The sequence below is a fragment of the Telopea speciosissima genome, chromosome 6 (assembly GCF_018873765.1).
Source record: "Telopea speciosissima isolate NSW1024214 ecotype Mountain lineage chromosome 6, Tspe_v1, whole genome shotgun sequence".
Classification (NCBI taxonomy): Eukaryota; Viridiplantae; Streptophyta; class Magnoliopsida; order Proteales; family Proteaceae; genus Telopea; species Telopea speciosissima.
Genome location: NC_057921.1, coordinates 2942368 through 2969752, shown reverse-complemented (window position 1 = coordinate 2969752; position 27385 = coordinate 2942368). Strand labels below are relative to the sequence as shown.

The window sequence follows — 27385 nt, the reverse complement described above, 5'->3', positions numbered from 1 at the left end:
CACCAATAGTGGCTAAATCTGAGTTGGCTTTCTTCCAGGATGTTAAAGTGGGAGAGGTTGAGGCTTATTCGAATGGATTGCCCAGGCCGTGGTTCATCTGGCGCTTGAGTCAAATAGTAAGGCAGTAGTGGATTTGCTGGTGGATTCTACCAAGAAAGTGCCATCCAATCTATCTGTTGTGATCTCGGATATTAGGAGGCTTTTCTCGTTTGTGGAGTCCTGTTAGTTTGTTTTTGTTCCTAGGGATGCCACTTCTCTAGCTACGAGGGCCATGTTAGATCAGTGTACGACAATCTAGCCAAATTCCACTCCATGGCTTATGTAGTCTAATATTCCTATAGTACTGCTTCTCAATGAAATTCTATTTACCAAAAAAAAACTCATTTTATATATATATTTACTTGTCATAATTATTTCCGTCTATTACAAAAGAGTCGCCAATTGGGTTATAATACTCGAAACAAGGTTTTAATTTTTTTTATATGAATATATATATATATATATATATAGGGTTATAATACTCGAAACAAGGTTTTAATTTTTTTTATGTTAATATATATATATATATATATATATATATATATATATCAATTAGTGGGTGATTAATGCATTAACAACCTCCTCCTTAAAATGTGGGATTTTTTTAAAACAAGATGGTTTTTTGGGAACAGAAGAGGGGGTATCTTTTAGTTGATTACAAGAACAATCATCCATGATAAATCTCTGTGATCATCTGACTGAATTTTTTTTTTATAAGCTGTTTCAGCATATTTGCATGGCCATAGGTCAACTAGGGCCAAATTCAAGCCCAAGTTTGAACTAGTCATTCTAGTCTTGGTTCAAAATTCATCAATTTCCTAATCCAGGCCCACAGAAGTTGCCAAAGCTAAGCCCTCATCTAGAAGACTATATACAGTTCTAACGCTGATTATATTAAAACTAAAAAAATTTGGACTTCCAACAAATTCTGGTAACTTAGTAACAAACACACCTAAAAATCCACTAGGTAAAACAATATAATTCTGTTTCTCAGAAATGAGTCATCTGCTCAAGTTTGCGCGTCTGGAAGAACATGCAACGACCTTTACCACTAGATTCAACTTCCTCGACCTTCCTCTTAGATCCCGTGAAACCAAGACTACTTAACTTCAATTGGCGTTTTCGACTACAGGAGCCTTCTTCCTCATCTACCTTATCAGATTCCCTAGAACCACACCAACAAAAAAAAAGGATCAGCAGAAGAGCATGGGTTCCTAGCAGAGCATACATCTGCACCAATGTTGACACATGCCAGTGTGTTTAAGGCCATACTGTAACAAGGGCCTCCTATAAATCCCACATAGAACACTCAAATTGCACCATCCCTTCTATGAGCTCACTGCAAAAACTGAATGGCGTCAAATCCCTAAGAATCCAGTATATATTTTTTTTTCTCTTTTGAGATAAAACTGCTAGCATTAGCAGTGCAGAGGAAAATTCTTGCCTATTTTGGTTCCTGATGGTAAGCTAAAACCAGTATGCCACTATAGGCAATAAAGATATTGTCCACAACTTGTGTGCGTGCAATCCATTAAAATGGTACCTCACAAGACATGAACATAAGCACATGCAGTTACTAAATTAAACAAATATTGAAACTGTGTGGAGCAGGCTAGACTCACCATAGGACTTCGACATTGTCCTTGAAGTAGGAAGTGCATGTACCCCAACTGAAACGGACCAATGTAGGAAATCCAAATACTGGGTGTTTGTGATGTTCTAACCAAGCTTTAGTTTCAGGATCTGAACACAAGAATGAAAAACAAATTATTAAAAATAAATGCATGTAACAAGATACAACAAAACCCCGAAGCACATACAAACCTCCAGGATAACCGGATCCAAAGTTCCTATGCATTTTCTCTGCTGTTTCTTCAAGCACCCAGCCATGCAAAGCTCGGTCTCTTGTCACCTATATATGGTGGAACAAGTATCTAACTTAGAGATGCTTATTAAAACTCTAATGAAGGGCTTCAGAAGAGTGGGACAAATCACCTTTGCAACTATACTTGCTCCACTGACAACTGAATAGAGACTATCAGCTTTCTTTGCAACGACGAACTTGACACCAGGAAATCTTTCAGACAATTTTATAGTATACTTTTCGGCATCACCAACAGTATCCACATAGACCTGTAGAATTTTGTAGCAATACCCAGAAATAATATCACTCATTTAATAAAGGCATTCAGGAGAAATAGGAAAAAGAACAAAACAAGGGTGAATATCATCTAATAGACAACCCTTCAATGATCCCACACTGATATGCTAACAATCTAACCCTTCGATCTTATAACATCCACTGGTATTGTGCACCCATATTCAAGAATGTCCTAAAATTGTGAATAAAAGGCCTAATTGAGGACCATTTGAGATTGCTTGTGTAGGGCCAAGTAATACAGTACCCAATACCTTTGATGGACCTAGGCCCCACTAGCTAGTTCTGGGTACAATATTCTTTACAGAATATTGAGGTCTGGCTTAAACATATGCCTAATATATTGGAGGTTGAGTCTGGAATCACGCCCAGTAAGAATCAGATGAAATGCATACATAGTCAACAAATGAGTATTCTGGGACTCAACACAGAGACAAACTAAGTGAATAGTTCTGCAGGTGCACGCTTGCGCCGTCATTTTGGGGTGATGGAAGGGCCTCCCGGCGCCGGAGGGGCCCGTCCACCAGACTGTTCTTGATCGGTGGCACCCCAGCCCCCCTCGTTCTCGGCGGTGGTATCTCGTGGGGCCTCGGTTGCCCCTCATATTGCAGTGAAGAAACCAACGACGCACAGAGGGACGACTGCGATTTTCTTCTCGGAGGAGGAATTAGCCAAGTTGGAGGAGCCGTTTAGGTTGGCTCTCGTGGCGAAGTGCTCCTACGGCAGACCTTCTCTGTTTGACGTGAAGCGAGCCTTACAGGCGGTGTTCCATCTGTCGGCAGATGTGCAGGTTTCGTCGCTTGACGCTCGACATCTTCTTCTCCACTTTGTGAATCATGCAGACTATGTTAGGGTTTGGTTGAAAGAATATCTGGTGATCAAGGGATTCCCTATCAGGATTTTCAAGTGGACCAGGTCGTTTAAGGCAGGGCTGGAATCGCCAATGGTGCCTGTATGGGTCTCATTCCCTAACCTACCGGTGAATTTGTATCAAGGGAACTATTTCCTTTCGGTGGCTGGAGTAATCGGAAAGGTTTTAGGGTGGACGGGGCAATGTCGGGGTGTTCTAGAACGGTCGCGGCGAGTGCTTGCTTTGAAGTGGATTTGCGATCCACATTGCCAGAACGGATTTGGATCGGCTGCGGTGCATCAGGGTTTTTTCAGAAGGTTGTCTTTGAGAGATTGCCTGCGTTTTGCATGGGCTGCAGCAAACTAGGGCACGTGGTGGAGTGTCGTCGCAAAGTCCAGGTGGCTAGTGAGAAGCATCCCTTGGGTCCCCCCGAAGTAACATTCTTTCAGGGTGTGGGGGAACGTTGGACCGTAGATGGTGATGGAGGTTTGCAGGCCCTTGAGGCCCTAGGTGGCGTTGAGGACTCCGAAGGGATGGGGAGAGACGACCTGGTTGAAGGGGTGACATCGTCAGCCTGCACACAAGGGGAGGAAGAGGAACCTAGTGGTTTTGCACCATCTGAGATCCCAGCGGAGACGTATCACGCAGATGTGAGGCAGCGATGGAAACCCACTGGGCGCGTGGTGGAAAGGTCAGGGCCTCGGCGTGGGACACGATCGGTGATCAGCACCGAAAACATGGAGTCTGTTTCTGAAGGGGAGCAAGGGAGGGAGTCAGGGGAATTGATTATGCGAGGGAAGTTCAGGCAAGGACAGTCTAGGTCTGATGGCACAAAGATGCATACACAGTGGGAGAAAAGCCCCCCCGCCACCAAGGATGATTCAGGGGTTGGGAGCGCCGGAGTGGTGCAGGAAAAGGAGACAGTTTTGAAGGATTTGAGGGAAGCCAGTAAAGGCTTAGAGAGAAGTTTCAGAGCGTTCATGGCTCGAGCGCAGGTGGAGAAGGGTACGCAGGGTGCAAAGGATACGTCACATAGTCCAGCCAGGACACGCGAAGAAGGCACATTCAGTCAGGCGCCTCGGGAGTGGTTACTAGTTCCATGAGACCGAATCCCCCCCCTCGCCGTGTGTACAATGATCGTCTTGTTTTGGAACATTAGGGGTGTGGGGAACAAGCCGACATTGAGGCATTTGAAGGCTCTGGTGGATATGGAAAAGGTTGATTTGGTGTCCTTGGCAGAGCCAAAGATCCAATTTTCTAAGGCATCTCGTCTTATGAGGAGACTAGGGATGGAGTCTGTATATTCTAATGGAGTGAACATGGGTAAAAGAATCTGGGTTTTTTGGAGGAATAATTTACAAGTCAGGGTGGTGAAGGAGCATGTGCAGTTTGTTTCACTGGAGTGTTCCATTCAGGGCTCACATAAGTGCATGTTCACATTTGTGCATGCGTTATGCACTGCGGAGGCAGCTTTGGCAGGATCTCTGGGAGGATGTGTGCTGTTCCACTCTTCCTTGGGCGATTGGAGGGGACTTCAATGCCATACTTGACCCAGCGGAAAAGGCTGGGGGTAGAGCAGCATGTTCTATTTCTCCCGAGGAATTTGGGAATTTCGTGAATGATGCAAGTCTTGCAGATGGGGGTTTCCTGGGTAATTCTTTCACTTGGTCTAATAACCAGAGTGGCGGGGGTAAAGTAGTGGCGCGGCTGGATCGTTTCCTCTTTAATGGAATTTGGTCAGACCGGTTTGCAGTGAGTAACATAATGCATTTGAGCAGGGTGTGCTCAGACCATGCACCCATCCTCTTAGAGTGGGCAGAGTAGGTAACGCCTCACTTCAGTCCGTTTAGATTCCAACAGATGTGGCTATCACACCCCGGCTTTATGGATTGTGTCAAAGAGTGTTGGGCAGCACCGGTTTCGGGAACGCCCCTTCACTCTTTGTTCTTCAAACTGAAGGCCCTTCGTTCGCGTGTACGAGATTGGAATAAAATGGTCTTTGGCAATATACATCAGAATGTCAGAAGGGCGGAGGACCGGCTTTGCAGGGCGGAAATAGATCTTGAGATTGCCCCTAATCCAGCAGCGAAGAGTGAATTAGAGGAAGCCTCGAAAGCGCTGAGTGATGTTTTATTACAAGAGGAAATTTTCTGGCGGCAGAAATCCAGAATCCGATGGCTCAGGGAGGGGGACAGGAACACAAAGTTTTTTCATTCCACGGTTAGGATGCGAAGGATGCGGAGGGGGTAGATAAAATTAAGAATGAGTAAGGTGTTTGGCTCTCCGACCCGAAGGACATAGCAGATGAGGCGGTGAGATTTTTTACTGACATGTTTGCCACTCAGAACTGTCAATAGGACGAGGATCTGCTGCAGTACATTCCAACTCTAGTGACCTCGGCGGAGAATGGGTTTCTTAAGGAACAACCTTCGATGGAGGAGGTCAAAGCAGCTGTGTTTGGTCTCTCTGTAGATAGTGCTCCTGGCCCGGATGGGTTCACCGGGTATTTCTTCACAGCGTGTTGGGACATTGTCGGGGTAGAGGTCTGGGAGGCGGTCAAGGAATTTTTTCCGGGGGGAATGCTGCCACGGTATTACACTTTTGCTAACTTGGTCCTAATCCCAAAAAAAGAGAACCCAGAGGCGATGTCTGAGTTTCGGCCGATTAGCTTGTGCAACTTTTCATACAAGATCATTGCCAAGGTTATTTCGACAAGGCTTTCCACAATCCTTCCTGGCATCATCTCGGAGGAACAAGGAGCGTTCACACAAAGAAGAATCATCCAGGACAATATTACTTTGGTGCAAGAGGTGGTTCAAGATCTCAACAGAAGGACACGGGGAGGTAATGTTATTCTTACATTGGCTATGGCAAAGGCTTACGACCGGCTGGAATGGGCCTTTTTGTATAAGGTGATAAATAAATTTGGCTTTGTAACCGAGTGGATTAATTTGATTAAGAAGACAAAGAAAACTGTTGGTTCTCTGTTGTCATGGAAGGGGGTCCTGCAGGTTTTTTTAAATCCTCAAGGGGTGTGCGCCAGGGTGACCCCCTGTCACCTGCTCTGTTTATTATTGCAGAGGAGTGCTGAGCCATGGTTTGAGGTCACTGTTTGTGGAGGGTAGGGCGGAGTACGTCAGCCTCCCTAGGGGTTGCCCGGGCATCTCGCACAGTCTATTCGCAGACGACACTATTATTTTTTCAAGGGGTCTCAAATCTTCTCTGAAGCAGATTTGTGGTTTTATACATAGGTACGAAGATTCCTCTGGGCAGATGGTCAATAAATCCAAAAGTTGTTTTATCATGAGTGAGAAGGCGTCGATTCACAGGTGTCGCATGGTAGAATTGATAACGGGGTTTCCTAGGAAGAGGCTGCCGATCACTTACCTGGGTGCCCCGCTCTACACGGGGCGGCTTCAGGTAAGCTACTTTGATGATGTCCTAGCAAAATTGCGAAGGAAGGTGGCAGGCTGGCAAGGGAAGCTCTTATCTGCAGGAGGGAGGGTAATTGTTTTTGAAACATGTTTTGGCCTCTATGCTGATACACATTCTTTCCACCCTGGATATCCCTAAAACGGTGATAAGGAAGTTCAATGGTGTTTGCTCTGATTTTTTGTGGGGTAATTCTGAATGGGGAAAGAGCCATCACTGGGTGAGATGGAACAAAGTGTATGCCTATAGCTGAAGGTGGGCTGGGGCTGCGCCGACTAGAAGACATGATGTGTGCTCTGCGGTTGAAGGGTCTGTTGAGAGCCATTTCTGGAGATTCGTTATGGTGTACTTTCTTCCAGGCGATGTTCCTTAAACACGAACACCTTGCGCTGGTTGATTCTAAGGTAAACGGATCAATTTCATGGAGGAAGGCTCTTCACCAAAAGGAGTTCATACTTGCCAAGTCGCTGTGGTTTTTGGGGAAAGGGGAAGTTTTATTCTGGTCGACAATTGGTCAGGGAGGGGCGCTCTGATGGATTTTGTAGATGGGGCGCTGCAGCTGGACCTTTCCGTCCGTGTTAATGAGGTACTAAATAGAGAAGGGTCGTGGAACATGGGGATCATGAACATGATCGATTCAGATACGGTGCGCAATAGCTTACTGAGCGGTAAGTTCTTTCTTTCTAATAAGGAGGATTACCTAGTGTGGACCCCTTCGAGTGATAGCAAGGTCTCAACAAAATCAATTTGGAATGAAGTAAGACAAGGCTCTAGTGTCAAGCTATTTGCAAAATGGTTTTGGAACCGAACTCTCCCATCCAAGGTGGGTTTTTTTTCTTGGCAGATTATGTGTGGGGGGGGGGGGTCCCTACAGACAATGCTATCATGAGGATGGGGGTGCCACTGGCATCGAAGTGTCTGTGTTGTGGTCAGCCAAGGTGTGAAACGGCACCTCATGTGCTGGTTGCAGGTGGAACGGCAAGCAAAGTCTGGGAATTTTTTTCACATTTATGTGACGTGGAACTGATTCCATTGCAGGATTTCGAAGTCGTATATTGCACTGGCACAATCATGCGAAGGATAGTAATTTACTAGGCATGATTATAGGCTTGCTGCCCTCTTTCATTGTATCGGGATTATGGAAAGAACGCAACAACCGAATACATGGGGAAAATGGGCGACCGGCTAGCAGCATCGTGAAGGTTATAAGAAGATGGATTGCTGAAATGCCTTTCAATTTATCTCTAGGTAAGACTCCTTCCTTTAAAGAAGAAATTACTTTACAGTTCTTTGGTTTAAAGCACTGCCCCAAAGCGCTGAAAATGCCAATCCCTGTTTCATGGTGCCCTCCCACCTCGGACATCAAACTTAATGTGGACGGGGCCTGTAAAGGCAATCCCGGTCTAGGAGGGGGTGGTGGGGTAATTTGAAACAGGGAAGGGCATCTCTGAAAGCCTGGGGCTTAAGGACTTTCAGGTCAATTCTGATTCGATGACAACAGTTTCGAGCATAGCAAAGAAAACACATGGTAGCTGGGAATGTTGGTACTGGTTTCAAGAGGTATTGGAGTTGGTTAATTCACTGGGTTCAACGGTTTCTTTTACCTATCGTGAGGGAAACAGAGCTACGGACTGTTTGGCGAATTTAGCCTGCAGTAGGGAGAGGAGTTTAGTGTTTTATGGGGAGGTAAACCTGCCTCATGAGCTTCGACGGATTGTCCGCGAAGATGTTATGGGATTACCGATTATTAGGCACTAGCCTAGGGTGTCCAGGGGGGTCGGGGGAAGGCTCTTTGGAGCAGCTGTGTTTGATGTGTGAGTATCAGTTGAGTTGGGCCAGGGATAAGGCAGGTATTTCCCCCCCCCCCCCTCTTGTATTGCTTTCATTCTATTTGATATTAATAAAATCCTAGGGACCAGCCCGGGTCCCAGAGAATATTCGGGCTAAAAAAAAAAAAACAAACTAAGTGAATATATCAAATTGCACTTGGTTTGCCACAATTGAGTGCTGCTCTAACATGAAATACTCAACACACAGAGAAACTAAGTGAAGCTATCAAATTGCACTTAGTTTGCCGCAATTTAGGAGCACAGATCACTTGCAAGAATACATGTCCACTTCCCATAAATGAACTTGAGTGCTCCTCAACACAGAGACAAACTAAGTGAAGATATCAAATTGCACTTATTTGCCACAATTTAGGAGCATGGATCACTTGCTAGAATACATATCCACTTCTCATAAATGAACTTGAGTGCTGATGCTCTCTCTCTCTCTCTCTCTCTCTCAAACACACCCAACACAAGATACACAGAGAAACATACCCGCACACGCATGCACGGACAACACATAACCACACAAATAGGCAAAGAAAAGAGTTGTTTCCCATGGATCATACTAAGGCTTCAATGAGGAGCTAACTTTTGTCATCAACATGAGCGAAAAGACACATCTAGTAGCATATTAAATGGAGCAGGTCAATCTAATTTGAATCTGATCCATATCAATTTCAATCTCTCTACCACCTCCCTCCCCCCACCACAAAAAGAAAAACAAAAAAAAACAAAAAAAAAAAAGGAAAATGCAATCAGATAATAGAAATCCAGATTATCTAATAAATATTATTACAACAACAAGAAGAAGCTCGGTCAGCCTTATCCCAACTTAATGGGGTCGACTACATGGATTCAAACAAACAAAGTAGGTAAAACTGAGGATTAGACAAAATAAGGGAATGAATAGATAAAAAAAGAGGGAAGGGAAATGAGATAAGTGAAGATTGGGAAATGATGAATGAATGATGTAAAAACAAAAGAAAAGTGAAAGATAAAAGTAAGAGGAAAGAGGCACAGCCCAGCAAGTCAGGAGAATCTCAGCTAAATAAGGCCTGCTACATGGATCCTTGCCCTCCAAATAGACTTTATCCGAGGTCATACCTGGTACAAGACCTAGACTATGCATGTCCTTCCTCACAACTTCTCCGATGGCCAATTTAGGCCTGCCCCTCACTCTTTTAGCTCTTTCAATCGGAATCAAATCACTACTCCTAACTGGAGCATCCCTAGGCCTTCGTTGAACATGGCCATACCACCTCAAACGACTCTCTCGAAGCTTGTTATTGATCGAAGCAACTCCCAAGTCAGCTCTAATACGATCATTCCTTACTTTATCCTTCCTTTTTTTACCACACATCCATCTTAACATCTTCATCTCTACCACATTCACAATATGACACTTCTTAACTGCCCAATATTTTGCCCCGTACATCATAGCTGGTCGTACGACAATCCTATAGAACTTTACTTTAAACTTTAAAGGAATACGTCGGTCACACAGCACTCTGGAGGCACCTCTCCACTTCATCCATCCCACTTTAATTCTCTGTGAAACATCATCTTCTATGTCCCCTGCTTTATTAATGATTGACGCCAAATATCTAAAATAGTCACTTTGCAGTATCTCTCTTTCCTCAATTCACACCATGTCAGTATCCATCATAGTGTGACTAAAATTACACATCATATACTCCGTCTTCGTTCTACTAATCTTAAAACCTCTGGTTTCCAAGGTTGATCTCCAAAGCTCTAACTTAGCGTTAATCCCTGCTTTTGTCTCATCCACCAAAACGATATCATCGGCGAAGAGCATGCACCATGGGACCTCATCTTGAATGCTCTTGGTTAGGTCATCCATGATATGCACAAAAAGATAATGGCTTAAGGCTGATCCTTGGTGTAGCCCAATCGTAATTGGGAATTCCTTGCCCTGACCTCCCACAGTTCTCACACTAGTCACCACATCCTCATACATATCCTTTATCACGTCTACATATTTACTCGAAAGCCCACTCTTCACTAGAAAATGTTGGATTAAATCTCTAGGGACTCGATCATAGGCTTTTTCCAAGTCAATAAAGACCATATGGAGATCCTTCTTACCATCTCTATATCTTTCGATGAGCCGCCAAATTGGTTCATCGAGATATGGATCTCCCATCTCAAATGGGCTTCAATAACTTTCTCCCAAAGTTTCATAGTATGACTCATAAGCTTTATGCTTCTATAGTTATTGCAGCTTTGGATATCACTTTTATTTTTGTAAATCGGGACTACGATACTTCTCCTCCCCACTCATCTGGCATCTTTTTAGTGTTCATAATCCTATTAAACAAATTGGTTAACCAATAAAACCCACAACCTCCAAAGGTTTTCCACGATTCTATTGGAATCTCATCAAGGCCTGTAGTCTTACCTGCTTTCATCTTTCTTAAAGCATCTTTAACCTCCACCATACTAACCTTTCTTACGTATCTATGACACGTGGTGTCTTGATGAAAGATTTAATCGTCTAGTTCATTTCTACTCGACCTATCTCCATTTAGTAGGTCACAAATATACACATCCCATCTCTTCACGATATCCTCATCCCTTACCAACACTCTTCCATCATCACTTTTGACGCACCTCACCTAGTCGAGATCTCTGCTCTCCTATCTCTCATCTTAGGTATCTTATAAATAGTTTTTCCCCCTTCTTTAGTGTTTAGGTTGGTATAAAGATCCTCATATTTCTTCGCCCTAGCCATCCCCACGATCTTCCTAGCTTTGTTTCTAGCCTCATAATGCCTCTTTTTGTCCTCTGATTCTTTAGTCCTTTGCTAAGTCTTAAAACAAACCTTCTTGGACTTAGTGGCTGCTTGGACCTCAACGTTCCACCACCAAGTCTCCCTAGGGGCCTGACGACTACCCTTCGCTTCCCCCAGCACATCTTTGGCAACCTTTTTAATACAAGTCATCATCTCGTCCCACATTGCATTAGTGTCTCCCTCAAAGTCCCACTTTCCTTGTTTAACCACATTATCAAAAAATATCCTTTGGATCTCCCCTTTTAATCTCCACCACCTTATCTTAGGGTACATATGTTCCCTCCTAGGCTTCTGTGCACTGAGGCACATATCCAAGACCAGTATTCTATGTTGGGTGGTTAGGCTCTCCCCAGGGATAACCTAACAGTCCGTACACACCATTCTATCTACCCTTCTCGTTAGGAAGAAATCTATTTGGCTGGTGTGATTCCTACTTTTATAGGTAACTAAGTGCTCCTCTCTTTTTTCAAAGAAAGTGCTTACAACAAAAAGATCATACGCTACCGCAAAGTCTAGGATTGTGATTACCTCCTCATTCCTCTCCCCAACCCCGTACCCACCATGAGCATCTTCATATCCTCTACGATCCTTCTCAACTGATGCAACACCAAGTGCCCACACCTGAAGGAAGAAGAAGCAGCCCTGAAATTAGGGCTTAGTTTGGGAGTCGTAGCTTAGGTTTGCATTTTAGTATTTTCCATATTTAGTTTTATTTCAGTTTATTTGTAAATTTAAATTGAACTGGTTCAAACCATGGTTCAATTTAAGTGATTTTTATTAAGTCTTTTATTTTAAGTTGTTAGGGACAATTAGGTCTTTTATTTTAAGTTCTTAAGTTATTTTATTAGGTCCCCACCCCTCTACGATTTAGTGAGGGAGTGTTTTGCTTAGATTAGGATTTGGCCATTGGCCTTTTATTATAAATATTGAATATTGTAGGAGGCTCCCCCACAGTTGATTAATAAAAATAAATAAAAAAAAAGGGTAATTTACACATACCACCCCTGAGGTTTGACGAAAGGATAATTTTACCCCCCAGTTTTGAAAAATTCTGCGTACCCCCCTGAGGTTTGCAAACAGTAACAAATAAGCCCATTCCGTCAGTTCATGACTAACAGTGTTAAAAATAAGAGGTGAACTGACAACAAAAAAAAAACCTGCAACTCATCTTCCCCAAATCGTTTGGGGAAGATGAGTTGCAGGTTTCAAAACCCATGCAACCCTAGTATTGATTCCTCCCTCGACAACACAGGCTCACTAGCCCTGCTATCGACTTCCCCCGCCTTCTCGGCTTCAAAAACCCCACCACTACACAACCGGACGACGGTGTATCAGAATGAAGAAGAAGAAGAGGAGGGGATGAACCTGCTTGAATTATTTCTCAGATTCTTCTTCTCACCTCCACAAATCCCATCTTCCACTTTGTGCTCTGAACCTTCATCGTATTCAAACCCGCCGGAAGAACACAATTGCAAAATAAACCTACAATTTTCATTCGTAAAAATCCAAATTAATTTTTGGATAATTAAAAATAAAATAATAAACTCCATAGTAGAACTCCTCGTCATCTTCGTCTTCCTCTTCGTCGTCTTAGCTGACAGGTCATCCACGGGCATATCCACGAGATTGATTGGCAGGAGATGGAAATCGAGGCACGAATGAATCATTGAACGAAAATGAAAAATTACGTTTAAGGCTTTCCGGTGAGGCTGCAATTACTCGGTGGCAGAGAATGGATTGTTGAGATGAGGCCGCCACCAGCCTCAACATCCTCGAAGCAATGGTTCCTGACGACCTCAACATGTCTCGTTTCTCTCTCACTCTCTCTCTCTAATGTCAATTGCAAGAACAACGTAGGGTTTGGTCTGTTCAAGAGCTTACATTCTAGGTCATCTGGTAAACCTCTGTTCTACAGAAACATCGAATGCTCAATCAGAATTGCACATAAAGGAAGAAGGCGAGAAGAAAAGGAGGAGGTTGAAGGATTGGAAGCCTCCGCCGGAGAGATAGAGGAAGGATGCTCCGGTGGTGGCGGGAGACGAAATGATGAAACTTGATTTCATAGTCTGTTCAAGAGCTTTTTTTCCTTTTTTATCATAAACGATTCAATTCCATAACTGGATAATACAAATAGAACGACAAATGAGAAATCAAATTAAAAGGATTCTCCCTTTTTTTTTTTCCAAGGGTCAATACAGATTGGATTAATCCATTTTAATAAACATTTCTTCTGAAAAATAAGAAATGGAAAAGGAGGATTACAGAACGATCCATGTTTCACTCTTAATGATCTTTCATCCGATGGATTTCTCCATCACCGTCTTGGTCATTAACCTCATCCTCCTCGACAAAATTTTCTTCTTCATAATCCATATCCTCTTCGTCGCAACCAAATCCTTCTTCGAACTCGTCATCTTCGTCTTCCTCTATCGTCTTTGCTGACAGGTCGTCCACGGGCGTATCCACAAGATTGATCGGCAGGAGATGGAAATCGAAAGGGTTTTGAAACTTGCAACTCATCTTCCCCAATCGATTTGGGGAAGATGAGTTGCAGGTTTTTTTTTTGTTTTTTTGCAAGGGTAATTTTGTCAGTTCACCTTTTATTTTTAACACTGTTAGTCATGAACTGACAGAATGGGTTTATTTGTTACTGTTTGCAAATCTCAGGGGGGTACGCAGAATTTTTCAAAACTGGGGGGTAAAATTATCCTTTCATCAAACCTCAAGGGTGGTATGTGTAAATTACCCATAAAAAAAATAAGACTTTGTTCTGCCGCCATTGTTGCTGCTGCTGCTCCTTGAGAGCTTGCATTCTTGTGGATAATCAAGGTGGAAAGGGTAGGTGGATTTCCTACGACTCCTTGTGCCGTGATGGCTGGGAGGATCCCTAAGTTTGAAGGTGATTCTATCCTTCTAAGTTCTCAGCTGCTGCCATTGAAGAACGTGCAATTACAATGAGTATTTAATATTTTTAGTCATTCCCTTCTTCTCCTAATCCTCTACAGCCTACCCTACAGCCCCCCTTTTATGTTATTTGAATTCCTAAACCCTAGCCTCATCTATAACCTGTACAGCCCAATTCCCTCCATCAATCTCATCCAAACTTCATCCACAGCAGCCTTACCCCCTCCCCTACACTCGACAGTAAACCCTGCCCAATCCTTACATTAAACCCTAGACTCCCCTTCACCTCCATTAAAATCTAAAACAACCTAAAACCTGCCCAAACCTAACCAGCCATTAAAAACCCCTCCATATTTGGATCGAACATCCTTCTCCCTATTAGCGAAACTCGACCTAAACCCTAGACCAAACCCTCCACTATAATCCCTAAAACTCACCACTTTCTTTTTCCCAAAACTCGAAACCCTAACCCTAAATTTCTGAATTTTAATTTTTTATTTAAACATCATCAAACCTATACCATTAGCTTCCGCTAGACCTGCTTATCATTACTAAATAAGTTCCAACCTCAATACCCTACACATAACCCTAGAAATTGACCTAAACTTCAATTCTGCCCTATTGCAATTGCAGAACCAGCAGCCCCTTGGTTCCTTTATTTTTAAATCCTGGATATCTGGCCTCTAGTAGGTCCTTTGCCTATCTAGAGCTACATTAAGTGGTATCAGAGCTCAAAGCCATGGATCAGCATGGAAATCCATTATTGAATCCACCAACCGATCCTATGGCTGCAATGTTAGAAATGTTTCAGAAGCTTGCTGCTGAACAAAGGGCTGCAACTGAAGCCCAGAAGGCTATAGCTGATGCAATCATGGCTAGATTGCAACAATTGGAAGAACAGAGAGTCACCCTTGGCAGAGACAGCAACGTACCCATAGATGAAGACAGGTACCAACTCAATTCGTTGGTACAGAGGCTACCTGACAGAGATGGGGATCCCAAAGATGATTACATGGGTCATAGAGATGGATCCAGAGATCACAGGGATAGACTCAGAGATGACAGAGATGATAGAGACCATAACAGAGATCATCGGGACAGAACCAGAGGTACCCGTGAGCCTTCCCGAGAATACAGAGATCGACACAGAGGCTACAGAGACAGAGATAGAGAAGACCGGACAGAAATAGAGGTCGCCAGCCCACTTTTGAGGAGTACATGAGATCCTACTTCACTGGAGACCAAGGTCCTAATCGGCGCCGCACTGACTATCAGAAGGTGAAGCTTGAATTGAAAGAATTTGATGGTGATCATGACCCTCAGGTATTTTATGATTGGCTTGCTGCCCTGGACGATTATTTTGACTGGTATGATTTGTCTGAAGAGAGGAAGATGAAGCTAGTCTGTACTAAACTTGTTGGACCAGCACGTGAGTGGTGGAAGACCACCAAAAGGGAGATGAACTTTAACGGGACTACACCCCGCACTTGGGAGGACATGAAATACGACCTGAGTAAGAAGTACTTACCAAGGCACTTCAGGCCTCAGTTACAGGATCAATTCAACTCCCTACGCCAAGGGACCATGACTATATCTGAGTACATAAAGAAATTTGATGCACTTTCTTCTCGCACTAGCATTAGAGAGGAGGGCATCCAGATGCTTTCACGATTCAGGTTGGGTTTGAGAAATGAGATAAACAGAGCAATTGGCGTGGTCAAAGTTACAGACATCCAGGATTGCTTTGAGAAGGCCTTGAAGGCAGAGGAGCTACTGGCTTCAAGTAAACAGCTGGTTTATACTTCTAAGCCAAGCTACACCGGCGCTAGCCCCTCACGACAAGGTCCCTCTATAGGCAGCACCTTTCGTTCTACTGCTCCCCCACATGCTGATGATAAGGGCAAAGCTCCTATGGAACGTAATGAACCCTGCACTTGTTTCTACTGTCAGGAAAAGGGACATATTGCTAAGGACTGCCCACACAGGAAGAAGACCATCAACGTGGTTGAAAAGGACGAAGCCCACGATGATGATGAAGAAAATGGCCTATATGCTTATCCCCCATCCAATAATGATAATGTGGCTGATTACTACGAAGGTTTGGGTAATGATTCAAGAGGCATTCATGTGATGATTCAAGAGACTGCTCCCCAACCGGAAGTCCAGCCTTCCCCGGCCATCAAAGAGCTGTTGTCCGCCTACATGTTCGAGCCACCCGCTAAAGATGATCTTAAGAAGCTTGACCTTGATTTGAATGACCATCCATGACCTCCAACCATTCATCGGAGATGAATGTTTTCACGTCGAGGCGAGTTGATACAGCACCAAGTGCCCACACCCGAAGGAAGAAGAAGAAGAAGCAGCCCTGAAATTAGCGCTTAGTTTGGGAGCCGTAGCTTAGGTTTGCATTTTAGTATTTTCCATAGTTTTTATTTCAGTTTATTTGTAAACTTAAATTGAACCGGTTCAAACCATGGTTCAATTTAAGTGATTTTTATTAAGTCTTTTATTTTAAGTTGTCAGGGACAATAAGGTCTTTTATTTCAAGTTTTTAAGTTGTTTTATTAGGTCCCCACCCCTCTACAATTTAGTGAGGGAGTGTTTTGCTTAGATTAGGATTTGACCATTGGCCTTTTATTATAAATATTGAATATCGTGGGAGGCTCCCCCACAGTTGATTAATTAAAAAAAAAACTAAGACTTTGTGCTGCTGCCATTGTTGCTGCTGCTGCTCCTTGAGAGCTTGCATCCTTGTGGTTCTATCAAGGTGGAAAGGGTGGGTGGATTTCCTACGACTCCTTGGGCCGTGACGGCCTGGAGGATCCCTAAGTTTGAAGGTGGTTCTATCCTTTTAAGTTCTCAGCTGCTGCCATTGAAGAACCTGCAATTCCAGTGAGTATTTAATATTTTCAGTCATTCCCTTCTTCTCCTAATCCTCTACAGCCTACCCTACAGCCCCCCTTTTATGTTATTTGAATTCCTAAACCCTAGCCTCATCTATAACCTGTACAGCCCAATTCCCTCCATCAATCTCATCCAAACTTCATCCACAGCACCCTTAACCCCCTCCCCTACACTCGACAATAACCCCTGCCCCATCCTTACATTAAACCCTAGAATCCCCCTCACCTCCATTAAAACCTAAAACAACCTCAAACCTGCCCAGACCTAACCAGCCATTAAAAACCCCCCATATTTGGATGGAACATCCTTCTCACTATTTGGGAAACTTGACCTAAACCCTAGACCAAACCCTCCACTATAAACCCTAAAACTCATCACTTTCTCTTTTCCTAAAACCCGAAACCCTAACCCTAAATTTCTGAATTTTAATTTTTTATTTAAACATCATCAAACCTATACCAGTGGCTTCCCCTAGACCTGCCTATCATTACTAAGTAAGATCCAACCTCAACACCCTACACATAACCCTAGAAATTGACCTAAACTTCAATTCTGCCCTATTGCAACTGCAGAACCAGCAACCCCTTGGTTCCTTTATTTTTAGATCCTGGATATCTAGCCTCTAGTAGGTCCTTTGCTTATCTAGAGCTACATTACCAACATGGCTGTTCAAGTCACCTCCAATAATAATCGATTCATCCTGGCCAAAACCCTGTATGAGGTCATCCAAGTTTTCCCAAAAAAGATGTTTACCACTTTCATCCCATCCTTCTTGGGGTGCATAGGCACAAACAATATTGACAAACTCTTTCTCCAAAACCAGTTTGATGGATATAATCCTGAATCCCCATTTTGACCTCTACTAAATCATTCTTTAGATCTTTGTCCACAATTATGCCCACTCCACTTCTATTACTAAGAACTACTGAATACCAAAGTTTGAAGTCATCCAACATCTTAGCTTTGTTACCATCTTAGCTTTGTTACCCTTCCACCTTGTCTCTTGGATACAAGAGATATTTATCCTTCGTTTCCTCATAACATCTACCAACTCCAGGCTCTTACCCGTTAAGGATCCAATGTTCAAGGAAGCTAATCTAATCCTACGCTTTTGGGCTGATAAATTTCCTCTCACTTGCCCATGTCGGCTTATCACCGCTTTCGGGCAACGGCGGGGTGTCGCTTACGGGGGGTGCCCTAGAAGAATGAGGACGTAAAGACATGAGATCAAGAGAAAAGAAATCATACAACAAAAGGATCCATGCAGAAAGGTGATTAGCCAGGTATAATAAGGTGCCGGCTGCCGACATGACTCACCCATATAAGAAAATAGATATAAATAAAAGAAAGGTAAGACGGAGAGGATACACCTAATGCATTAAAGGCACTTTCAGTAGGAAGAAAGAGGTGCAAAAACAAGCAGAGCATGCCACATAGATGGTAAAGCAGTGATTAAAACTCAACAAGCAAAGATGATTAAGCACACGAAGCTCAGATTAGGCCTGGAACACAAAGAAAGAGGAAGGATATAATAAAATATAATACAGAAGTGCAAACGCCTAAAACATAAAACAGTCAGTATCTCACACGTATGCAGTCTCAAGGATGGTGGGAATGGGAAGATGGTAATGGCAGAAACTGGGATAGCAGGTTATGGTACTTGGCCTCAGAGCCCTAGTGCCGCGAGATGATCGGAGGTGAGTACAGATAGGGTCGGTGCTGGGGTTAGGTGAAGGTAAATCGTGGGTAGAGGGTTTGATGGTGGTATAGATGAATCGTTATAGAGGGGTTATATGGTGGGTATATGTAAATCGTGGGAAGAGGGTTGTGGGTTTGTTGGTCGATAAAGGCAGAGCAGGGATTGCAAATGGGGAAATCAGGGGTAAATCAGGGGTGTAGATATATCAGGGTTTGTCTCTATAGGTGAAGGGACTCGACGGTATGTAGGCACGACCGAACTCCAGGCGATAGAGAAGTTGAAGGTTGAAGGTTGAAGGTCGAAAGTCGAAAGACGAAGAAGGGTAGACAGAATGGGTACAGGATGGTTAGAGAAACAGGGTTGGAGAGAGATGTGGAGGTGGTAAGATAATCGCAGGTGTGGGTTACTTACCTGAGCAGGAAATTTCTTCTCTGCCTAATCACCGAGAGACTAGGCTTCTCAGACCTGAAGAAGGACCAGCTGCTGAAGCTTTGGGGGCCTTCGAAGTGAGCGAGAAGCTCACCAGGATCCCAGGACTTGCCTGGGGTTTTTCCGAGCAGATCTTACCATTAGCGAAAGAGCGAGAGAAAAAGAAGATAAATGATAGATGGTTGATCCATTTAAATAAAGATCAGGCCAGACCTGGATCCAAATTAGACAAAATGAATTCAGATCCTTAGGTAGATCTCCATAGAACCATATCAGATCCAACCCACTACGAATACAAACATTTAGGAATTGAAAATTTAAAGGGGATTACATCAAATTTGTCAGCTCAAAGTATAATTATTAGTACAAATTAATAGGAATTCCATCTAACTATAAAAAGAGAGTATTTACCTCAGTTAGAAGAACTCCCATACCAAGTACTCTAGCAATAAGACCAATGGCAGAATCATGTGATATTTCATTTAGGTTTATTTTATTTCTGTGTACATGGAAAGAGGAAACTCTTGTTAGAAGGTACAAGCAAGCACATGAGTCTTTTTGTTGGTACATGTTAACCTAAACTGACTTCTTTAGCATCTTGGCTGAAAGCTCCTTCGGATCTATAACATCAACAGCCCATCCAATTGAGCTATTAGACTTTAAACTATCAAATATTTCCTCCCTCTTTTCCGCTTTTAGAGTCTTCGAATCTGCAGGAAAAAAAGAATCATCGGTAACAACTGAATGCAGAATTGTTCATTATGAAAATGCCCCCCGGGGTGGGGGGAGGGAGGGACCTGATCAAAGAAAAGGAAATCAAAAGTCAATGGCATCCATCTCCCATAGTCTAAGAGTTGGCCAAAATAGAATGTTCAAGGTGAAAATGTATGACTTAGCCAACACTAAATAGTCGGGATCATACTCAAATTATAATATTAATCTCACAACTTGGATTACAAAAGTACATGAAGATTTCAGAAGTTTATTGTACAATGTATGACCCAGTAAATTACTACATAGATGTAATAGAATGATTTAATTGCACCTTGAAATCATGGTATCAACCAATGGGGGTACCATACCACCAAAGATTCAGCTGCTTTTTATGCCTCTGCTTCAATCCTCAGTTTTGGCTCTGGTAACCCAACAAACCCGAAAGTAAGGGATGGTTCAAGATGATCTGATTTTCAAAACTATAATTGTAATTTGCAGAGAGTTATGTTTGAAACATGAAAAATTCCACCAACGTTTGCTGCCGGTCCCAAGTCCGGAAAAAGGAGGGTTCGCGTGTCAGGTCGGCAGCCGACACCATGATATATCTAACAGTTACTCGCCCTGACATCACTCACACAGTCAACATTCTCAGTCAGTTTATGCACCAGCCCCGCCAGCCTCATCTAGATGCTGCTCATCAATTGTTACGATACTTGAAGGCCACTCCAGGACAGGGTATTTTCTATTCTGCTACCTTGTCGTTACAGCTCCGAGGCTATTGTGATTCTGACTGGGCCACTTGTCCGCTTACAAGGAGATCCATGACTGGTTATTGTATCCTTCTTGGTTCGAGTCCTATCTCCTGGAAGATCAAGAAGCAAACCACTGTATCACGCTCCTCTACCGAAGCAGAATACAGGGCCATGGCCGTTGCCACATGCAAGCTTATCTGGATCTCATATTTGTTGAAAGACCTCGGGATCATATCTCCTTCCCCCGCACCATTATTCTGTGACAATCAGGTGGCTCTTCACAGCATCTAATCCTATTTTTCACGAACGAACCAAGCACATCAAAATCGACTGCCATGTTGTTCGTGAGAAACTTCAACAGGGATTCTTACAACCAACCAAAATTGCTAGTTCAAACCAATTGGCTGACCTTTTCACCAAGTCACTCGGTCGCGAACCATTTCGTCATCTAAGTTCCAAGTTGGGCGTTTGTGACCTTCACGCTCCAACTTGAGGGGGAGTCTTACCATATGAGTTTTCATATCTTGTATATATGCTGACTAGGATAATTGATCTTGATTGATCCTCCTTTGATTCTTTCCAATATAACCAGCACCATCTTAGGATGTAATTAGTCTCTAATTTGGGATGATTGATCCCTTGTAATCTTTTATATATTTACCCCTCATATCAATGGAAGATACACACAAGTTTCCATTCAATTCAATATTGCATGTCACCCCCTATGCTTAACATAACAAGGCTCGAATAGAGTTCATTTTTGCTACTGGGGCAAAAGTTTCCTGGTAATCAATGCCATAGGTCTAAGTGAATCCTTTGGCAACCAATCTGGCCTTACAACGCAATGGTTCCATCTACATGTTGCTTTATTGTGAATACCCACTTGCATTCAACTACCTTCTTTCCATTAGGACAAGGCACGAGTTCCCAAGTATCATTTTTCTTCAAGGCCTGCATTTCCTCTACCATGGCATTCTTCCATTTTGGGTTTGTAATGGCTTCCTTCCAACCCTATACTACAGATATAGAAGATAGAGAAGAAACAAAGGAACGGTAGGAGGGGGATAATGACTAATAAGATGCAAAGTTGGAAATAGGATGTTTGGTGCCCTCACTCCTTTTCTAAGAGCAGTTGGGCAATTATCAGGTCTAGGAGGAGATTCATTACCAATTGCTTGGATTGGTAGAATCTGCTCGGGAGGCATAAATGAACATAGTATGTTTAGGATAGTCTTTCTCTTATGTCTGGAGTAGGTAATGAAATCCTTTTGTTTAGCATTAATCTCATCAGCATGCTCCCCCTGAAGATGAACAGTATCAATGACAAAAGGAGACAGAGGATTCTCTTCTTCTCTAGCCTCTCCCTGAAGATAAGACTGGTAATAAGGTTCATCCTCATGAAAAGTCACATCCATTGTAACAAACAATTTTTTTGGAGGGAGGATGATAAAACTTATAACCTTTCTGAGAAGCAGAATACCCAAGGAAGATGCACATGAAAGCCCTTGGGTCACATTTTGATTGAGAAGGGGAAGAGTTGTGGGCAAAGCAGACACACCCAAAAATACGAGGAAGATGAGAAGTGTTATCGTGAGCTTGGTATTAGCGCAAAGAGCTAATACCGAGAAAGGAGTGAGGAGGGTAGATTAGTTCTTTGAGTTGTTTAAGTTATTTCTTTTATTTTTATTTGTTTCCTGTTTTGCCCTTCAGTGAATATATATATTTGAGGTTTAGAGGAGAGTTACTCATATCATGTGACTACACATATCGTGTGACTTCCCAAAGTTACATATTCTCTTCTGCTCTTCTCTCTCATGGTTTCTCTTCTTCTTCTTTTTCTCCATTAATTCACATGGTATTAGAGCTGTAAGGACTGCTACAGATTTCGTAGATCACTGCTTCCCTTATCTACAGTACTCAATTGAAGATTTAAGAATTCTTTGAAGATTTGAAGACCCTGCGGTTTCTTCTATTTTCTGCTTGAAGGGGTGCAGCACCCTATGCTGTATTTTGGGATTGTTTTTGGGATTGTGTAGAGACTAGTTCATGATATAAATTAAGAACTAGGTCTCTCTTTTTGTTTGAGGAATATTTGAAGGAGTTTCTCGATGAAGTGAAGGTTTTGTCAGGGTTTTGGTTGAAGGAATCGATTGCTGCCTCTACTATCTATATCAACTTTTGTCAGGGTTTTATTTGAGGGGATTGATTGCTACCTTTGCTGCATCTTTTTACCTTTATCAGGGTTTTATTTGAGGGGATCAATTGCTGCCCTTGCTGCCTCTATCGACTTCTATCAGGGTTTTTCATCTTTGTCGATTTCTGTCCCTGCTTCCTGTATTCTTCATTCTACTTATCCTTCACTTCATCAAGTACATAATGGGTGTTGAATTAAAATCGGCTTAAGGTTCAAAGTTAGTCACAACAGAAATTTTTTCTTCCTCTTCAAATCGTATTACCGAGAAGAAGTTGGAAGGGATTACAAATTTTTTGCAGTGGAAGAAAATTGTTAGGCTAGTGTTGACTGGCCGTGATCGGCACCAACACCTCTTCAACACTAAGCCTAAGAATGACCCTTCGTGGGAGACAGTTGATGCTCGTATCTTGGGACAGATGTTGAATTCCATGGATCACCAAATTGTAGATTTGGTAACACACATTGATACAGTGAAAGAGTTGTGGGAGTATCTTAATGTTTTGTATTCTAGACAAAACAATCTTTCCCGCATTTATGACTTGTCCCAAGAGTTTCTACAGGGTTGATCGGAAGGGTCGTACTTTGACCCAATATTTTGCTGATTTTAAGAGAATGTATGAAGAGCTCAATTCCTTACTTCCTATCACTGCCAATGTGGAACAGATGCAGAACCAGCGAGAACAACTTGCTGTTATGGGTTTTTTGGGAGGCCTTGGAAGGAATTTGACTCTGTTCGTTCCCAAATTCTTGGTGGTGACAAGGTAGCCACTTTGTCTGAAACTTTTTCCAGGGTTCTTCGTGTTTCTCGGGAGCATACTACTGATAGTGATACTTCAGCCCTGGCTTCTTTCCCATCCAACCGTGGGCCCAACAGTGGGACTGGTAGTGGTGGTAATGTCAGTTCTGGTGGTGGTGGTGGTGGCCGTGGTCGTGGTAGTAGGGCTGGTTCTTCTAATAAGGCACCTACCTTGAGTACTCAAGGTAATTCTGATGTTTCTAGTGGTTCAGTGCACACTTGCCATTATTGTGGTCGTCCGGGACATATCCAACGTTTCTGTTGAAAATTTCATGGCAAACCAAATCAGCAACAGTTTGCCAACTCTGCTACAACTGATTCTCCTGTATCTCCACATCCTGAAGGTAAGACTGTGAAGATGTCTGATGATGAATATGCCCGTTATACACACTTCCAGATTTCTCAGTCAGCCCAGCCTCCAACTGCAACCTTTGTTCAGACAGGTAATGCCGCTGCATGCCTTTCGACTGTCTCTTCCCGTTCCTGGATTATTGATTCAGGGGCCTCCGAGCACATGACTGGCATTTCAGGTATACTTTCTTCTTTTCAAAAATCCTCTTCGAGTGTCACTTTAGCTAATGGTTCCTTGGCTAAAGTGACTGGTACTGGTACTGCCCATATAACGCCTTCTCTTTCTTTGTCTTCTGTTCTTTATGTACCTGATTTTCCTTTTAACCTTTTATCTGTTAGTCGGTTCATTAAAACTCATAACTGTTCTGTAACCTTTTCTTCTGACTTTTGTGTATTTCAGGATCTTTCATCGAAGAAGATGATTGGTAGAGGCTGTGCATCGGGGGGACTTTACATACTTGAGGACACTTCATCTATGGCGTGTACCGGTGAGGCGTCACCCCACCAGATTCATTATCGTTTGGGTCATCCTTCGTTGGAGAGTTTGAAGCTTCTTAATGGTCGTTTTTAGTCAATTTCTAGTTTTAATTGTGAGTCATGTCAGTTTGGGAAACTCCACCGTGTGAGTTATCCTCCTAGAGTCAATAAACAGTCTGACCAACCACTTTCTTTAGTTCATTCAGATGTTTGGGATCCATGTCCTGTTGTTTCCACTTTGGGTTTTCGTTACTTTGTAACTTTTGTTGATGATTATTCCAGGGTTACCTGGATCTACTTAATGAAATAGCGTTCTGAGTTATTTTCTATCTTCTGTGCATTTGTGAATGAAGTAAATAATCAATTTTCACATCCTTTGCGTGTTCTTCGTAGTGATAATGCTAAGGAATATTTTTCTGCTCCTTTTGCTGAATTTATGATTCAGCGTGGTATTATTCATCAGCCCTCTTGTGCTTACACCCCACAGCAAAATGGTGTGGCCGAGAGGAAAAATAGACATTTGATGGAGGTTACTTGTTGTTTATTGTTTGAAATGAAGGTAGCTAAATCTTTTTGAGCTGATGCTGTTTTAACCTCATGTTATCTCATTAATCGTATGCCTTCTTCAGTTTTACGTGGTGGTATTCCCTTTTCTTTGTTGTTTCCTTCTGCACCACTATTTGTTTTGCCACCTCATGTGTTTGATAGTGTTTGCTTTATTCATGATCATCGTCCTGGTGTTTCCAAGTTGGATCCCAAGGCTCTCAAGTGCATGTTTGTTGGTTATTCTCGCACTCAAAAGTGTTATCGTTGTTATTCTTTTGACTTGCGAAAATATTTTGTTACCGCTGATGTTTCTTTCTTTGAGTCTACACCGTTTGTTCATTCTTCTAGTACTGTGTCTGACTTAGATGATGATATTCCTATTATTGTTGTTTGGTCTACTATTCACCATACTCTGCAGGCTGCCTCATTACCGGCACCTCAACCTAGTGTGTATAAACGTCACCAATGGAAAGTATGTGCTTGGACCCCTGCTACATCAACTTCTACACCATCTCCTCCTTTGCCGACAAATCCTACAATAGGTAATGATCCTCCTCCTTTGGAACCTTCTTCTGATCTTGATGTTCCTATTGCTTGTCGTAAGGGGGTTAGGGCTTGTACCCAACACCCCATTTCTAACTTTGTTTCCTATGATGGTTTGTCTTCCACTTTTCATTCTTGTTTACATACTGTTGGCAACCATCCTGTTCCTAAGTCTATCGCAGAGGCATTGTCTAGTCTAGGTTGGAGGGCTGCTATGGATGAGGAATTATTGGCATTGGAAGAAAATCAGACTTGGGATCTTGTTCCCTTACCTTCAGGGAAGACTGCTATCGGTTGTCGCTGGGTGTATGTGGTGAAGGAGAACCCAGATGGGTCATTGGCTCGCTTGAAAGCACGCCTAGTTGCCAAGGGTTATGCCCAAGTATATGGCGTGGATTACTTGGATACTTTTTCTCCTGTGGCAAAACTTACTTCTGTTCGCATTTTGATCTCTCTTGCTGCTACTTACCATTGGCCCCTATATCAGCTTGATGTCAAGAATGCATTCTTGCATGGTGATTTGCATAAAGAGGTTTATCTGGAGCAACCTCTTGGGTTTATTGCTAAGGGGGAGTCTGGCTTGGTGTGTCAATTGAAAAAGTCTCTATATGGGCTAAAACAGTCCCCTAGAGCTTGGTTCGGCAGGTTCACTGAAGTTGTGTTAGAGTTTGGGCTGACACGGTGTGATAGTGATCATTTTGTATTTTTCCGCCGTTCTGAGGTTGGAAAATTGTTTCTTGTGGTTTATGTTGATGATATAGTTATTACAAGAGATGATGTTTCTGGAATTAATGATTTGAAGACACTTGCAGCAGAAATTTCAGACCAAGGACCTAGGAAGGTTGAAATATTTTTTGGGTGTGGAAGTTGCTCAGTCGAAGAAAGGGATTTCGCTCTGACAGCGGAAATATGTTCTTGATCTTCTGTCAAAAACAGGAATGCTAGATTCTAAACCTCTAGATACTCCTATGGATCCTAATTTAAAACTTGTTGCAAAGAATGGTGAGGCCTTAGGTGATCCAGAGAAGTATCGGAGGCTTGTTGGAAAATTGAACTATCTCACAGTGACTAGGCCTGATATAGCTTTTCCTATTAGTATGGTGAGCCACTTTTTGTCTGCTCCTCGGACGTCTCATTGAGAGGTTGTTATGCATATCTTACGCTATCTTAAAAAGGCTCCTGGACGTGGTCTTCTCTACAGTGATCATGGTCATGGGCGGATAGTAGGTTTTTCAGATGCTGACAGGGCTAGATCTCCGGTTGATAGGCGATCCACTACAGGTTACTGTGTATTTGTTGGTGGAAATTTGGTGTCCTAGAAGAGTAAGAAACAGACAGTTGTCGCTCGCTCCAGTGCAGAGTCAGAGTACAGGGCTATGGCACATGTTACCTATGAGTTGATGTGGGTAAAACAATTAATGACTGAACTTAGCTTTGTCGATGGTGCTCCAATGAAACTGTGGTGTGATAATCAAGCTGCTGTCCATATTGCTTCAAATCCGGTGTTTCATGAAAGGACAAAACACATTGAGGTTGACTGTCATTTCGTTCGAGAAAAATTACAACAAGGTTTAATTTCTCCTGGCCATGTCCGTACAGGAGAACAACTTGCAGATGTGTTCACAAAGTCTTTGGGAAGTGCAAGAGTGGATTATATTTGTAACAAGTTGGGCATGATTGACATCTATGCTCCAGCTTGAGGGGTAGTGTTATCGTGAGCTTGGTATTAGCGCAAAGAGCTAATACCGAGAGAGGAGTGAGGAGGGTAGATTAGTTCTTTGAGTTGTTTAAGTTATTTCTTTTATTTTTATTTGTTTCCTATTTTGCCCTTGAGTGAATATATATATTTGAGGTTTAGAGGAGAGTTACACATATCGTGTGACTCCCCAAAGTTACATATTCTCTTCTGTCGGAGAGCACTGTCTTTACAGTAATACGAGCAGAAACCGTGGA

At 42.8% G+C, this 27385-nt stretch overlaps 1 protein-coding gene across 1 annotated transcript in view; it reads right to left on the bottom strand.

Moving 5' to 3' along the window:
- Positions 1-911: 911 nt before the first annotated feature.
- LOC122666258 (ribonuclease H2 subunit A) overlaps positions 912-27385 on the bottom strand; it is a 38818-nt gene continuing 12344 nt past the window's right edge. The window contains exons 3-8 of the mRNA XM_043862422.1: positions 19646-19769; positions 19471-19558; positions 2035-2172; positions 1864-1951; positions 1662-1782; positions 912-1204 (exon numbers count right to left, since the gene is read on the bottom strand). Of these exons, the coding sequence (XP_043718357.1) occupies positions 1030-1204; positions 1662-1782; positions 1864-1951; positions 2035-2172; positions 19471-19558; positions 19646-19769 (734 nt within the window). The 3' untranslated portion in view covers positions 912-1029. The remainder of the gene's footprint in view (positions 1205-1661; positions 1783-1863; positions 1952-2034; positions 2173-19470; positions 19559-19645; positions 19770-27385) is intronic.